The sequence below is a fragment of the Heliangelus exortis genome, chromosome 23 (assembly GCF_036169615.1).
Source record: "Heliangelus exortis chromosome 23, bHelExo1.hap1, whole genome shotgun sequence".
Lineage (NCBI taxonomy): Eukaryota > Metazoa > Chordata > Aves > Apodiformes > Trochilidae > Heliangelus > Heliangelus exortis.
In genome coordinates, this window is record NC_092444.1 from 4,992,162 (window position 1) to 5,005,880 (window position 13,719).

General features: G+C 40.9%; 2 protein-coding genes across 28 annotated transcripts in view; both read left to right on the forward strand.

The window, feature by feature from the left end:
* The window catches only part of UBE4B (ubiquitination factor E4B), a 38,496-nt gene extending 35,969 nt beyond the window's left edge, over window positions 1–2,527 (forward strand). For 6 of the 7 annotated variants that reach the window (XM_071767343.1, XM_071767339.1, XM_071767341.1 and 3 more), the window contains one exon: window positions 1,201–2,527. In XM_071767343.1, the coding sequence (XP_071623444.1) occupies window positions 1,201–1,262 (62 nt within the window). In that variant the 3' untranslated portion in view covers window positions 1,263–2,527. Of the gene's footprint in view, window positions 1–334; window positions 401–1,200 lie in introns of those variants that run through there. The other variant, XM_071767340.1, reaches the window with a different exon arrangement.
* Window positions 2,528–6,950: 4,423 nt separating this feature from the next.
* KIF1B (kinesin family member 1B) overlaps window positions 6,951–13,719 on the forward strand; it is an 84,124-nt gene continuing 77,355 nt past the window's right edge. For 12 of the 21 annotated variants that reach the window (XM_071767122.1, XM_071767123.1, XM_071767124.1 and 9 more), the window contains exons 1-2: window positions 6,962–7,329; window positions 12,643–12,829. In XM_071767122.1, coding sequence (XP_071623223.1) covers window positions 12,724–12,829 — 106 coding nt within the window. In that variant the 5' untranslated portion in view covers window positions 6,962–7,329; window positions 12,643–12,723. Of the gene's footprint in view, window positions 7,330–12,642; window positions 12,830–13,719 lie in introns of all 21 variants that reach the window. The other 9 variants (XM_071767115.1, XM_071767117.1, XM_071767119.1 and 6 more) reach the window with 4 other exon arrangements.

Here is a 13,719-nt window from a genome sequence, read left to right on the forward strand (position 1 = left end):
TTTGCCTTGATAACTGCTGGGCTAAAGGATGTTGTTATGGGAGGCAAGTGAGTCATTTGTTTGCTGTGCAGCAAGTGCACTGATAGAGGAGAAAATAGCAGGAGATACTCCTGATCAGGTTTCTTGAGAAGAAATTGCTGGTCATGAGCAGCTTTCTTATAGCAATAAGATCAATAATTGATCTGCTAAGTTGATCATTCTCCTGTCTTTTATTTTACCTATTAGTGCCAAAACTTAAAGAGCAAATCCAAGCCTGGATGAGAGACAAGCAATAAGATCAATAATTGATCTGCTATGTTTAATCATTCTTCTTTCTTTTATTTTACCCCATCAGTGCCAGAACTTAAAGAGCAAATCCAAGCCTGGATGAGAGACAAGCAATAAGATCAATAATTGATCTGCTATGTTTAATCATTCTTCTTTCTTTTATTTTACCCTATTAATGCCAGAACTTAAAGAGCAAATCCAAGCCTGGATGAGAGACAAGCAATAAGATCAATAATTGATCTGCTAAGTTGATCATTCTTCTTTCTTTTATTTTACCTATTAGTGCCAAAACTTAAAAAGCAAATCCAAGCCTGGATGAGAGACAAGCAATAAGATCAATAATTGATCTGCTAAGTTGATCATTCTCCTTTCTTTTATTTTATCCATTAGTTCCAGAACTTAAAGAGCAAATCCAAGCCTGGATGAGAGACAAGCAATAAGATCAATAATTGATCTGCTATGTTTAATCATTCTTCTTTCTTTTATTTTACCCTATTAATGCCAGAACTTAAAGAGCAAATCCAAGCCTGGATGAGAGACAAGCAATAAGATCAATAATTGATCTGCTATGCTAATCATTCTTCTTTCTTTTATTTTACCCTATTAATGCCAGAACTTAAAGAGCAAATCCAAGCCTGGATGAGAGACAAGCAATAAGATCAATAATTGATCTGCTAAGTTGATCATTCTTCTTTCTTTTATTTTACCCCATCAGTGCCAGAACTTAAAGAGCAAATCCAAGCCTGGATGAGAGACAAGCAATAAGATCAATAATTGATCTGCTATGTTTAATCATTCTTCTTTCTTTTATTTTACCCTATTAATGCCAGAACTTAAAGAGCAAATCCAAGCCTGGATGAGAGACAAGCAATAAGATCAATAATTGATCTGCTAAGTTTAATTATTCTTCTTTCTTTTATTTTACCCCATCAGTGCCAGAACTTAAAGAGCAAATCCAAGCCTGGATGAGAGACAAGCAGAATGCTGACCATTGAGAATTCCCTTGCAGTGCACGCCACCAGGGCTGGGAAGAGCAGGGCATGGGCTGTTCTGGGAGCAGTGGAGCAGCCACACTTTGGAAGCTGTTGATGGGATTCCCACGCCCACTGGCACTGACTCCCGGAGTGACGGGACGCGTGTGGACGAGGAGAAAAAGCAGCTTAATTCTTGTACATATATTTAAGTGATAACGATGGTCAATAACCTGGAGGACAAGCTAGGAAGTTGCTTATGTTACAAAACTGTCCTTCAATATGTCACATTTTGGAGTTTTTACAGCTGAATTATTTTAGCAAAGATGAATGGATCAGGGCAGCATCCCTTCAACCTTATTTTTTACAGCCAGATATCCATTAATTTGATTGTGGTTAGAACCTTGGACATTTTGCTGCTAAAGTAACTTTTTCCTCTTTCCCTCCCTTCTTCCTCTTCCACCCTTCAAACCTGCACTGCTCTTTTTTTTTTCTTTTTTTTTTTTCTTAATGCAAAAAAAAAATATCCCTTTGAAAATCAAAATCGTTCCCCTGCCCTCAAAAGAACATATTCTGTGTGATAACTGTGCCTGCAACAAAGTATTACTCTTGGGATCATATTTTTATATTACACATATTTGCATATTTGGTTTTAAATTGGTGTCAGACACAAGGATCATTCCAAAAAAAGTGAAGATTTCACACATGGATTTTAATTTCTGTTCTTTGAAATGGTCCTTCTCTTTATCTTGCTCTAGATGCTCTGGTATTTTTGAAAAGCCTTCAGACAGAAATATGTTAAAACAGCTGCCATGAATGAGATGTGTGGGAATACCAGGATTTCAGTGACTCTTTAAAAAAAAATCCATTCTTTTAATGCTGCAGATACTAAATATGCTAACTGACAGTTCTGAGCCATTAGAGCTTGTTCACAGAGAGCAGATCCTTTTATTCTTGGAGGCTGCAGTTTTGGGCAGGGGTCATTTTTTATGTTGCATACCAATTTGTATCCATGGCTTGGCCTTACCAAAGCAGAAAGGGTGCAGGAAATGTAGAACTACATTTTTAAAAAAAAAAAGAATAAAAAAAAAAATACGAACATTTTTTGTATTACTGCCCCCTGCATATGATACTTGAATTTCCTTTTTAAAAAGGATTTGCAACCACAGTGTTTTAAAATTCAGTCAGAAAAAAAAAAAAAAAAGGTTGTTTTTCTTTTCTTTTTCGCTGTGTCTTCTGTTCAATTCCTGACTCTTGAACTACAATAAATGATACACACTCGCAAGAAATGTTTCCTTTGTCTTTGTGTGTCAGTGAGAGGATAAAAAAATCCAATTGATTGGGTCCCTTTGTTTAGGTTTGCTGATAGGGATTTGGGATTTGGAGATAATTTAGGAAATTATGAGAAAAAATCTTGGGCATGCTGCTATCAGGAATACTTCAACCTAATGAGTGTTCCCAAGTGTGTGACTCCTGTTCCTATTCATAGCTCCATGACAGTTGGTGACAGGCTCTGGGGGGAGTTCTGGTGAGGTTATATATAACCTAGTGCTGACCTCTGGGATGTGCAACTAATTCTAAACTAAAATGTGAGGATGTAGTGGGCTTTTTTTAATAATTTTTCCCCCTGCTACTGTTCTTGTGTTTGTTTTCCCTAAGGATGGGAGGAACATTCCACAGTTTGTGTGTGCGTGGACTCCTGGAACAGAGAAGTTCCAACTTGCTGACTGGTTTTAGTTCCTTCACCTTCACTCCTTCCAAAAATTCAGATCCCCCCCCCTCTCTCTTCAAAAGTCACAGAATGAAATCTGCTCTGCTTTCATCTGCAAGCTGTCATTTTGGCATCCAAATCCATTGTGGGTTCTGGCCATGCCCTAAGGGGAGGCAGTGGGCTGTAGCTTTACAGTTTGTTTATCAGTAAAGAGGTAATTATTTCCTACGTAAAGAAAAACTTAAATCTTCCACTGTCATCTCTTTATTAAGGACTGCAGCACAAAATCTCTTGAAGCATCCCAAAATTTATACTTTATTAGATGGATGTCAAGAGTTCAGCAAATAATATTTATTTTTATAACTGCTATGGTTTCACATTGTGGCTGTTTTTCTGTAAGTTAACACCAAACAGCTTTTAGTTTCATTGACAAACTTTAAGTGTGTTGAAAAGAAGGAAGAAATCCTATCTGCTAATTTTCTTCAGTTATTACCAATTAGACCCACCACTACCTTTTGTTAGGAGGGATGCAGTGGAAACAAGGAGTAGTCTTAAAATGAGAAGAGCCCAGGCAGAAAGAAGCCATCCCAAAACTAAAATCTAGTTGCTTAAGTGTACCCTGTACAGGGCCTGGACCTGCTATTCTGGAGCAGGTCCTGACAGTTCACATTTGAAGTGCTAAAATTAATATCAAAGGCTGTCAATTTAAATTTTTTACCAGAAATTCTGCAAGTATAAAAGAAAATCCTATTTTTTTTATTGCACTGTACCGACTCTGAATGCCTCGTTTGAGCAAATTCAAGATGCTTCTTTTATTTTTTCTGACAGGAGAAAATAGAAATATTTGGTATAGGAAGTGTTAATCAAGACAATGCCCTTCAGAATCTGAATTTGTATCTATTCTATCATCATATCAGACTTTGACCTGAGGAATATAAATAGCAAACTGCATTCCTGAACTGTTTTGTCTAAGTATGGGATGCATTTATCACCTGAAAATGTCTCCGTGCAGATACAACAGAACACATGAAGGTTAACATTAAGTGGCTAAAACAATTTTATCTGAGACAGTGTCAAGTATTCCTAAGGTGTGAATTTAGACAAACATGCTCCCAAATTCAGCATTTATGGAGAGAATAAGGAAATGTATTTGATGGGAGCAATTGACACCACTACACTTGCTGTCAAACCCCTGTCTTCCAGTGGACAGAAGACACAGGAGTAACAAAATGAAAGCTGAAGTTAGTATTGGATTAAGAATAAATATCCCCCAAAAGCATCCCAGTTCTGACAATTGTTAGTTCAATTAATTTAATACCACCTCCAGGCTTCTGTAATTTCCCTCCCTTGCTACCATGTCTTTTACCTTTATTCAATCCAACTCTAACCTAATTACAATACAGAGACTTCTATGCTGGAGCACACAAAATCTCAATTGATCAAATTTCCTTTGTTTGCATATATCTGCAGAATCTGAAGAGCTCATCCCAAGGACTGATAATTTACATTAAAAAAGTGCTTTTCTAGGAAAATCTGAAGTTAGAAGATAGTACTGCTGGCCTTTACTTGCCCTCTAGTTATGTGACTGGAGAAATTACTGGGGCAAGTTCTGAATTTATAGCAAAACAGTTCAGTACAATTGATTCTATTATATCACAATTTACCCTTGCATAACAGCACAATTTACATCCCTGTCATCTCTTCCCTGCTGGCAGCAAGGACAGCCTAATGCTGTTAATAGCAGGATGACAATGCTGCTTTAGCTAGCAACAACCCCCAGGAGCAGTGTACTACACCCTCCCTGTCTTTCTTTCCATTACTGCTTGGCTTAAACTCATCCCTTTCCTGTATTTTCCCAGTCTGGGGGAGCTTATCTCTGTGATGTGAGTAACCCAACTATAATTATTTGTACTGGTGAATACAAGAGATTTTGCCACAGTCCTACTTGGTCTCGTTTTTCTTGTGTATTAATCCTCCAAATTCTTGTTCTGGGGACCTTCATTATGTGAGTATTTTCTTGACAAGAAAGGTCTAAATTTTAGTTAGCAAGCACACACACTTGCAGGGGGGGTTTCTGCTGTTTTGCAGGGTTAGATGGTACTGGTCAGAAACATGAAAGGAATAAGAATTGTTCTGTGCCTGGGAGAGAATGGATTCAATTTAAGCAGGATTCATATGCAGAATTCATAAGCAGATTCATTGCACTGGAATTCAATTTAAATACATTTTTTAATACGTTAATTCTGCACTATCCAAGGAGACCTGACTTTCAAAACTGATCTGGAGGAAGCTAGTCTAATTAAATTGAGATAAAATGCTTAAGTTCTATAATTAAAAAGGCACCAGAACCAGCTAGACTAGGACTGCCTTAAGAACCTGACCACCATTCAACTCCATCCTGGGATTGGAAATTGTTAAAGAACAATTTTCCTCTTGCCTCCCTTTGCACTGAGTGACCTCCCAGATGCTATACAGCATGGGTCACGTTCCCTTTCCCACTTTTCCAGCAGAATTTTCAAGACTCAGTAAGCAAACAACCAAATTAACAAACTGGAACATTCTATGGGAGTCCACTCCAAACTTGGGATGAGAGTGATGCAGCAACCACTGCTCTAAAACACACAACCCAAACTTGGGTGAAGCAGAATTAACCCCACTGTTTGTTACCATGGGGGGACTACAGCACATCCCCATTATTCTGAAGATTGCAGAGGATTTTAAAACGCTGGGTTTGGGGCTTTGAGTTTGTGGTGAGGTTTTTTTATTATTTGTTTTCAGAGAAATTACAGCTCACCTAATTCTTCCTGGCCCTAGACAGAAGTTAGCATGGCTATACCACACTAAAACACCCCTAAATCTTATGTTTCATCAATAGGAAGTCTTCCAATTCCAAAAAATGGTATTTGCTATTACATATGAAAATCCTCTATTATTTCTTTGATGGTTCTGCAGCATTATTTCCCAACAAACCACTTATGTACTGTCAGGGTTTTGCATTCACAGGCATAATTACAGATAACTTGCAGGCCAGATGAGGCTGACAAAGGGGAAAAGTTACTTTGCTGAAAGAAACTAATAACTCATCCTCCAAAAAACCTGAAACTAATGGGGAGAACAAGAGATACAGTTAAGATTCGACTGTGTGGGTGCCTTTGAGCAAAAGTCTGGAGTCCCAAATGGTTTCGGTAGCTTAAATCCCTTTGTCCATGGTGGTGTGTGTATGGAAAACATGTAATTAAGGTTATTATATGTCATGCTGTTTTCTTTAAGACACTTAAAGGATTAAACACAAGCTGATCCTATCAGGAGAAATGACCGAAGTACTAATAGAAGGAACTTTATAAGTTGTTGCCACAAAAATAAATATTTACTACGAGAACACGCACAAATCATTGAAAGTACAAGAACTACCATGATCCTGCCTTGCTCAGGACTCACAATCCTACCGAATCCCACTGAAATTGGCCGCGAGTTGGCGAATTCGCGATTTCAGCCGGCGTTTTTCGGCAGGCAGGCAGACCTACCGGCTCCACAGGTTCCCTGAATCCCGCGAAAAGCATTAAAAAGTTTATTTTTTTAGTCACAAAAGCCCAATTCCTCCCCGCGTCTTCACCCCTCTCTGCCGCCGCCTCAGGTGCGGCGCAGGGACACGCGGCTGCGGGGCGGTGAGGCGGCTCCGCTCCCCTCCGCCGCTCGCTATTGGTTAACGGGGTCAGACGCGCGTTCCGTCCCGAGCTCTGATTGGCTGCGGGAGCAGAAGCACCGATCCCCCGTGTCCCCGAGGCTCGGTGGAGGGAGTGACTCAGAGGGAGGCGCGGCCGTGGTCACTGCGGACGGGCATTCCCAAGCTTTGATTGGCTGGCGGCTCTGTCAGTCAGTGATTGGCACGGCGGGAGGCGGGCAGGAGCCGGTTTTGCGCCTGGCGATTGGTGGGATAAAGGGAGGAGGGGGCAGCTTCGCGCTGCCATTGGCTGCCGGGCGTTCCTCCCCGTGCGGGGGCGGGCTCGGGCGCAGAGCGCCGCGATCCTGTCAGTGTGGGAGCGGCGCTGTGGGGTGCGCTCCGCTGCGCTCCTTCTTCCCGGCGCGGCCTTTCTTTTTCCTCCCTCCCCCTTTCTCCCCTCCCTCTTTCCCTCCCTCGCCCTTCCCGCTTCCTTCCTGCTCCCTTCCAAGCGGCGGCGGGCCGGGAAGGGGGGGGAGCAGCGGCGGCGTCGTCTCCCAGCCTCGGTGGAGGCGGCGAAGCGTGATGGCGATGCCCGGGCTCTTCTCTTTCCTCCGCCCCGCGCTGCGCTGCTTCACCGGCCCCTCCGCCTTGCCCAGCTGCTGACAGCGCCGGCGGCCGCGCACTCCCCGCGTCCTGCGGATCCCCCTGCCCGTCCCCAGGTGAGGGGCGGCTTGCGCTGAGGGAACTCGTTCCGACGGCGGAGCGGGGGGAGGCGAGCAGGGGAAGGGCTCGGTGCCGGGGCGGGGGTGGGGTGGATGCCGTAATGCGGTGGGGGGGAGGTGGGGGTTGCTGCTTTACGCAGCCGCTCGGCTGGGGGAAGGCGGAGGGGCGCGACGGGTGGGATGGGGCCCGGGAAGTGGAAGGGGGGGGAATAGGGAGCGCTGTCAGGCCGAGGTGCCCCGGAGCTGTCAGGGCAGCGGCACAAGGGCGTGGGGCCCGGCTCGGCCTCTCCTCTCCTGCATCTGCATGATGCATTACTTCTCCCTTGGGACCTTCCCTTCCCCTTTCCCCCAGGCGCTCCGAGCCATGGCGGTGCAGCCGCTTCCCGTCCTTTTCCTCATCTGAATCCTCTCCGCTCTTTGGGTCGCCGATATCTCCCGCCTTTCGCCGTCCTTTTTCTCCTTTCTATCTCAGCTGAAGGCGGAGGCGATGATTGCTTGTTCAGGAGGGAGGTGTAGTCCCTCAACCAGCTGGAAGATGCAAGAATGTAGAAGGGTTGTGGTTTTCTGGGTTGGGTTGGTTTTTTTGGGTTGGTTTTTGTTTGTGTTTTGTTTGGTTTTGTTTTTTTTTTTTTTTCTTTTTCCCTTGTTGTTGTGGACCTGTGGGTAGTGGATCTGCCCCTGGATTGAGTACAGCACAATTACTGAGGCAGCCATGTTGGGATGATGATCTGACAATCCTCTGTGAGCCAAGTCAGGAGGCAGGCATCAGGAGACAGCCTGACAGGCCTGCTAGTTTTTGGGGTCAGTGGCAGAATATGGGTAATAAACTGAGATTGGAGAGGCAGAACTCGCCAGAAGCAGAGGGTGAATTTGTATCTCTTCTCCAACATGTTAAAATACATTGATACCAAATCTTAAAGTGAATTTCTCTTCACTTCCAGCTTCTTCTTAGCTCAGCTTCTTTTTGTTATTCCACGACCCGGTGCATTGGTGTGTTGATAAATTGTTATATGTTTATACCATCAGATTTTCTGTGCATTGCCAAGTTCCACACCTCTGTTTTCTCTGGCATCTTGACTTAGTACAAAAATAGCAATTGCTAGTATGTGAGTTCAGCTGATACCTCAGACTGTCATCACTACCTGATCTTTAGTGCAGGACCTAAAATTGGATTCACTGTGGACCTCTTGTCCATAACCCCCCACTGCTCTGAACAGCTGTTTCACTAACTTTCCATAAACTAATCTTTACCTTTGTTCTTTTTCCTTCTTTAGAGCTGTTGTACTGATTAAGATACACACAATTATTTTAAAAGTTAGCACATTCTCTGGTAGACATTCCTGTGCAAATATGATACAATGTTAAGTGGTGCTTCTTTGTGATGTGATCTTGTGATAGGCTTTTTAATTTTGGGTTTTGTTTTTATTTTTTTTTTATTTAAATGTAGAGATACAGATTCTGAACATTGATTTTGTAACCACCTTGAACCTGTTGCAAACTTATGGGATATATAAATAATAACTTGAGTCTAAATCCCCACTCTGCTTGTAACTCTATTTTAAAAATTTATGTTCTATATTTTAACACTGCATATAAACTGTTTTGCCAGAATAGGGTCTGAAGATCCAAGTCTTAATGAAGAGCTTGTTTCTTGAAACATGTTTGTGAAAGTCCCAATCTAGTTACAAGTGCTTGGGGAGGAGTGATTGACCAACAGCTCTGGGTTTGTCAGCTGGAATAACAGAAAACAGACATGATATTTAGAATATTTGTTTAGCTACACACTGCAATATTAAAACCTCACTGTGTGATTCACAGGGTGGATATTTGTTACTAATAGCTTAAAAGAAGTGTAAAATTAATAAGTAGGATTTGCTTTGTGCTTTATTGATCGAGCTCAGATGTTATCTAACACCTGTTTAAGAGGCAGTGGTATAGAGCATGTCAGGGATTCAAACATGCAGTTCCCTTCTTTACTTGGATCCTGACTGGGTTCAGACAGACTAAATGCTGAAATCTACACAGGGAGTGAGCTCTTTCAAAAACATTAGGAGAAGGATTCCATGTAGCAGGGATGGCAAGATTCTAAGCCTATAATAATGGTCGTTCTTCTAAATCTGTCTCAAAGGCTGTGTTGCGTATTTTGTTTTGCTCTGTTGCAAGTTACATCTCCTGTTGCCACTCTGCAGGCTCTGTTACTGTATCACAGAAAGCGATACTGCTGGGAAATGTGACCCCTGAAAAACCAGTTGCAGTTTTCTTATCTGTGATGCTTTGTAACTTCGTTATCATTCGGGATGATGAGGGCAATACCGCCTTTATAAAATGTTACAACCAGTTAAAGTGGTTGATCTGTGAAACAAAAACCCAACAGCTCTCAAAACCTCTGCGACTTAAAATTTATGTGAGGCTTGGAAAAATGTATCTGTTTTCACTTCCTAATTAGGGAAAATTAAATCCTGCATAGTGAGGTAGCGTTCAAGACATCTGAAATTTATGTGCAACTGCAAGTAGACATTTTACTTTAGCTATGAAAAGCAGTAGACTTGAGGATGAATGAGTTTTAAAATAAACACATTTAACTTTCTATGAGCACAAAAGCTGGGGCTGGGAGAAGTTGGTAATTGCAAAAGTCTAGCAGTCAATTTTTTATGCTGTTGTCAGTGATTTTTTGACCTGTTCCATAAGAATTTCTTGGCAGCTGTGTTTCAGACAAGGCTATCATTTAGCTTGTGCATATGGAGTCTCTGGCATCATGCTTTTTCTGCTTTCATACTCTGAATTCTATTTTTTTTAAAGTTGTGGATTCTTTCACTCCTATCTTGTGTTTGCCAGTTTCCTAGATATGCTAGTTACCTGTAGAAATAAATATAGTACTCTGAGAAATATTTCTATGAAAACATCAGGGAAAAAAAAATCTTTGTGTGGGGGACTCTTCAACAAGAAGGGAAAATAAGCTTCCTTCATTTCATAATAATATTAAAAGAATGCATTGGGTTGGGTTTTGTTTTCTTTAAAAAACTAATAATTCTTTCAGTGACCTTACCTCTGTTGATTGGTCCTTGTGGGAAGCTGACAAAATCATGGTTTTAGCCTTTATTTGGATAGGTGGGGAAAAGTAGGTGAGAACCAGTAAGCTTGAAGTCAGGTCAGGTTTCTGTGATGAGCCACACCCTATGAAAATTCCACCCACACACCTTTTTCTGCAATCTGACAAAGGAAACTGTGTCACTATGGACTTGATAATAACAGGGATTTTATACTGGATGGACATCTTAAATTGTATTTCATAAGCAGAATGTTTAGTAGCCATGTGCAGTAACACCCTTGTTTTCTAGCAGAAACTTTCAGTCAGTTGAATAATACTGGTGGGATATATCAGGATTAGTTCTGTCACTTCTGTTTCATGTGAGGACAAAGGCTTTGTTAAGAAGGGAGAAGAAAAATCTCAAAGGGAAGGTTTACAAACAAGTTACATGTTTGATACAATTTGTTATACAAAAAAGTAGGCACCTTTGAGGAAGAGTAAAGAAAGCAGTCCTGAACACCTGAGTCTCTGTGAAACTTTGAAGACCATGCAAAACCAGTCCCATTATTCTGTGCTCTATTTTAGTTTTAAGTTTTTCATGGAACTTCTTAAAATTCTGTGCTAACCTGAAGTAGACTGTCTCCTGGATTATTGTTGTACCAGTTTGCTCTGGCACTGACATTGAAATTCAGTTGGCTTGTTCCTAAAAGACTTTCTTATTCGTGTAGTCTGGTGAGATACCTCAGGTACCTGCTTTAATAAGGAGTGATTTAAATTACTTCTTCTGCTTGGTGGAGTAATTTAATTTCTGCCTTCACCATGTGATGGCATTAATGAAGTAATGCACTTTTATTAAAAACTTTTTCTACCATGTGAAGATGTGTCATAACTTGAATTAAGCATGTGTCAGTATTTTTTACCAGCCACAGAACTCACTTTAAACTGAAATACTTCTGCTTTAGGTCTGTTAGTAAGTTTTGTACTTCCGTGGCACTGTGATACAACCCTGAAATGAACATTTCCTTGGATATGTCTGTTGATAACCATCAAGGAAGGTGTCAAGATTTCCAGGTGACTTTGCAGGTTAGATTTCTGCCCATCTTAATTCAGATTGAAGATAGAAATGGCTGCACTGAGTCAGACCAAACCCTGAATCCTGACCTCAGAAGTGGCTGTAGCCACTATTTAGAATATAAAGATAAATCAACCATGTAATCATGTTTTTTCAGAATAACCAGCCAGGTTCTAAGAGTCTGTGCCACGGAGGCTTTCCTAGCCAAGGGAGGTAGCTTTTCACTAGACCTTGATTGCTTTTTCTTTGAATCTCTCCAATTGCTTTTTGAGTCTGTTTAACTTCACTACTGACAGCTTCCTGTGGCAGTAAAACTGCTTAATTGTAGACTGAAAATTGCAGACTGAAAAACTTTTTCTAATGGAAAACTTTGGTTGAGGGCTATAGCACTGAACTGATCTTTATTAACTGTCCATTGCAATACTGTCTTGGATGTGCCTTAAAGTTTTTATTGTGGGTATTCTGAATAGTTTTCCTGCCAACTAAAGTGCTCCATCATTTGCATGTGGTAGGTGCTAAACAAAGGTTTGATAATGAATTTACTGAAGATAATAGTAATATTTACCCTGAAGGCAATATATTTTAGAGTAGTGTGTACTTTAATCTCTAGATATACAATTAGTTAATGAGGTTTTTTTATCCTTTGATAAGAGGACTTTGCTAAGGCTGCAAAGGGTTCTTTGAGGTTATTGCCTACACCCTTTCCTCTGAGATGGTGTGTGTTGAAGGTCAGTGTGATACAGCCCATCACACTTGTGTTAGTTTTAATATTACAGCTGATGTGTTGTGGCAGCAAGGGTTGACAGCTAGAGAACCAGGACATGTAGTGTATGGTGTTTCAGCTCATGCTGAAATCTAAGGAGCTGTTGCTTTACTTCTAAAATTATCTTTGCTAGGTTAAGCCTAGCACATGTTGCAACCAGATCTGCAGTTTGGTATTGGTGTCCATGCTTTCTGGGAAGAAAACCAAGTAATGAAAACAAATCTGTTTGTACACTTCAAAAGAACTGCTTTAGATGACAGAAATCTTTGACTAGGGAGCCAATGTGCAGGTGTATTTCCATTTCTCTCTCAGAAGTGACTGCTTGGGGGGAGGGGATGGTTGGAGAGTGAAATTGGAAGTTCTCAAACAATTGGGAACTTCCCAAATATTATCAACATCTTCAATGCAATAGCTGTAAATAACAACATTGAATTTTTTTCTCTCTAGAAAACTCCACCCAAAAGGATAACTTGAAATACTCTCGACCCCTTTGCTTTTGATTTCTTGACTGCACTACAAGCAACCAGGATGTCGGGGGCTTCAGTGAAGGTGGCTGTTCGGGTCCGGCCCTTCAATTCCCGAGAAACCAGCAAAGAATCCAAATGTATCATCCAGATGCAAGGCAATTCAACAAGTAAGTTGATTTTAATCTCACAAGGGGGTCTTAATCAGTTTCTTCATTTTGGTGAAGTCTAGTTTGGAGGCACAGACTCTTCTATGGGAAAATGAAGATGGTCACATCATTTATTGATTAGATTATTTTTTTTACATGCTTCTTCAGATCAAAGCAGTATTAAAAACATTTGCTGCAGTGTTATTGGTCATGTGTAGAGTAACAGCCAGATCTGTAAACTGCTGCTCTTCTGGTAGCTTTTCATTATTAGGTAATAAAGGAGACTCATTTGCTCTGTAGCTGTAGGAATTAACACTCCCAAGAGCAGAGTAACTTTGCTGTCTGATTGCTTAAGTGTTTACTCGTTGTTAATAAAAAGGAGTTGCATTCACTCTCCTCCCTTTATTTTATTTTTAGCTGAGATTGTGCTTCAGCCTTCTTTAGCAATAGAATTTACATCCTGGTTGTGGTCATTTGTATTATATAAAATGTTTACATATAAAAAATGTTTATGGTTTCATTGAAAGAGAGGAATCATACAGAAGAGAGCTTGCTTTTCAGTGCAGTAAATTCTTCAGATTTTATGTGGAATATTGCCCAAAGAAACCTTTGGGGGGGGTTGGCTTTCAAAAAAGTGCTTAGAATTAATCTTGTGTAGAAAAAGCTTTTAAAAGGAGAAAAATATTTCCTGATTTATCTAATGGGAAATTTCTTTGGAGCTATTGCTGTATTTTTTGCTATGGAAATGCTGTAATCTGCAGCCTTCTATTTGAGTCTGATGGCTCTGATACAAGATGGGTGATAGGACAGATGGTCAGGTTTAAGTCATCAGGGGCCATTACAGGAGGTGGGAAAGGAATCATCAGTTGCAGTACATAGATATATTCTTAAAATCTGTGGGCTATTTTTTC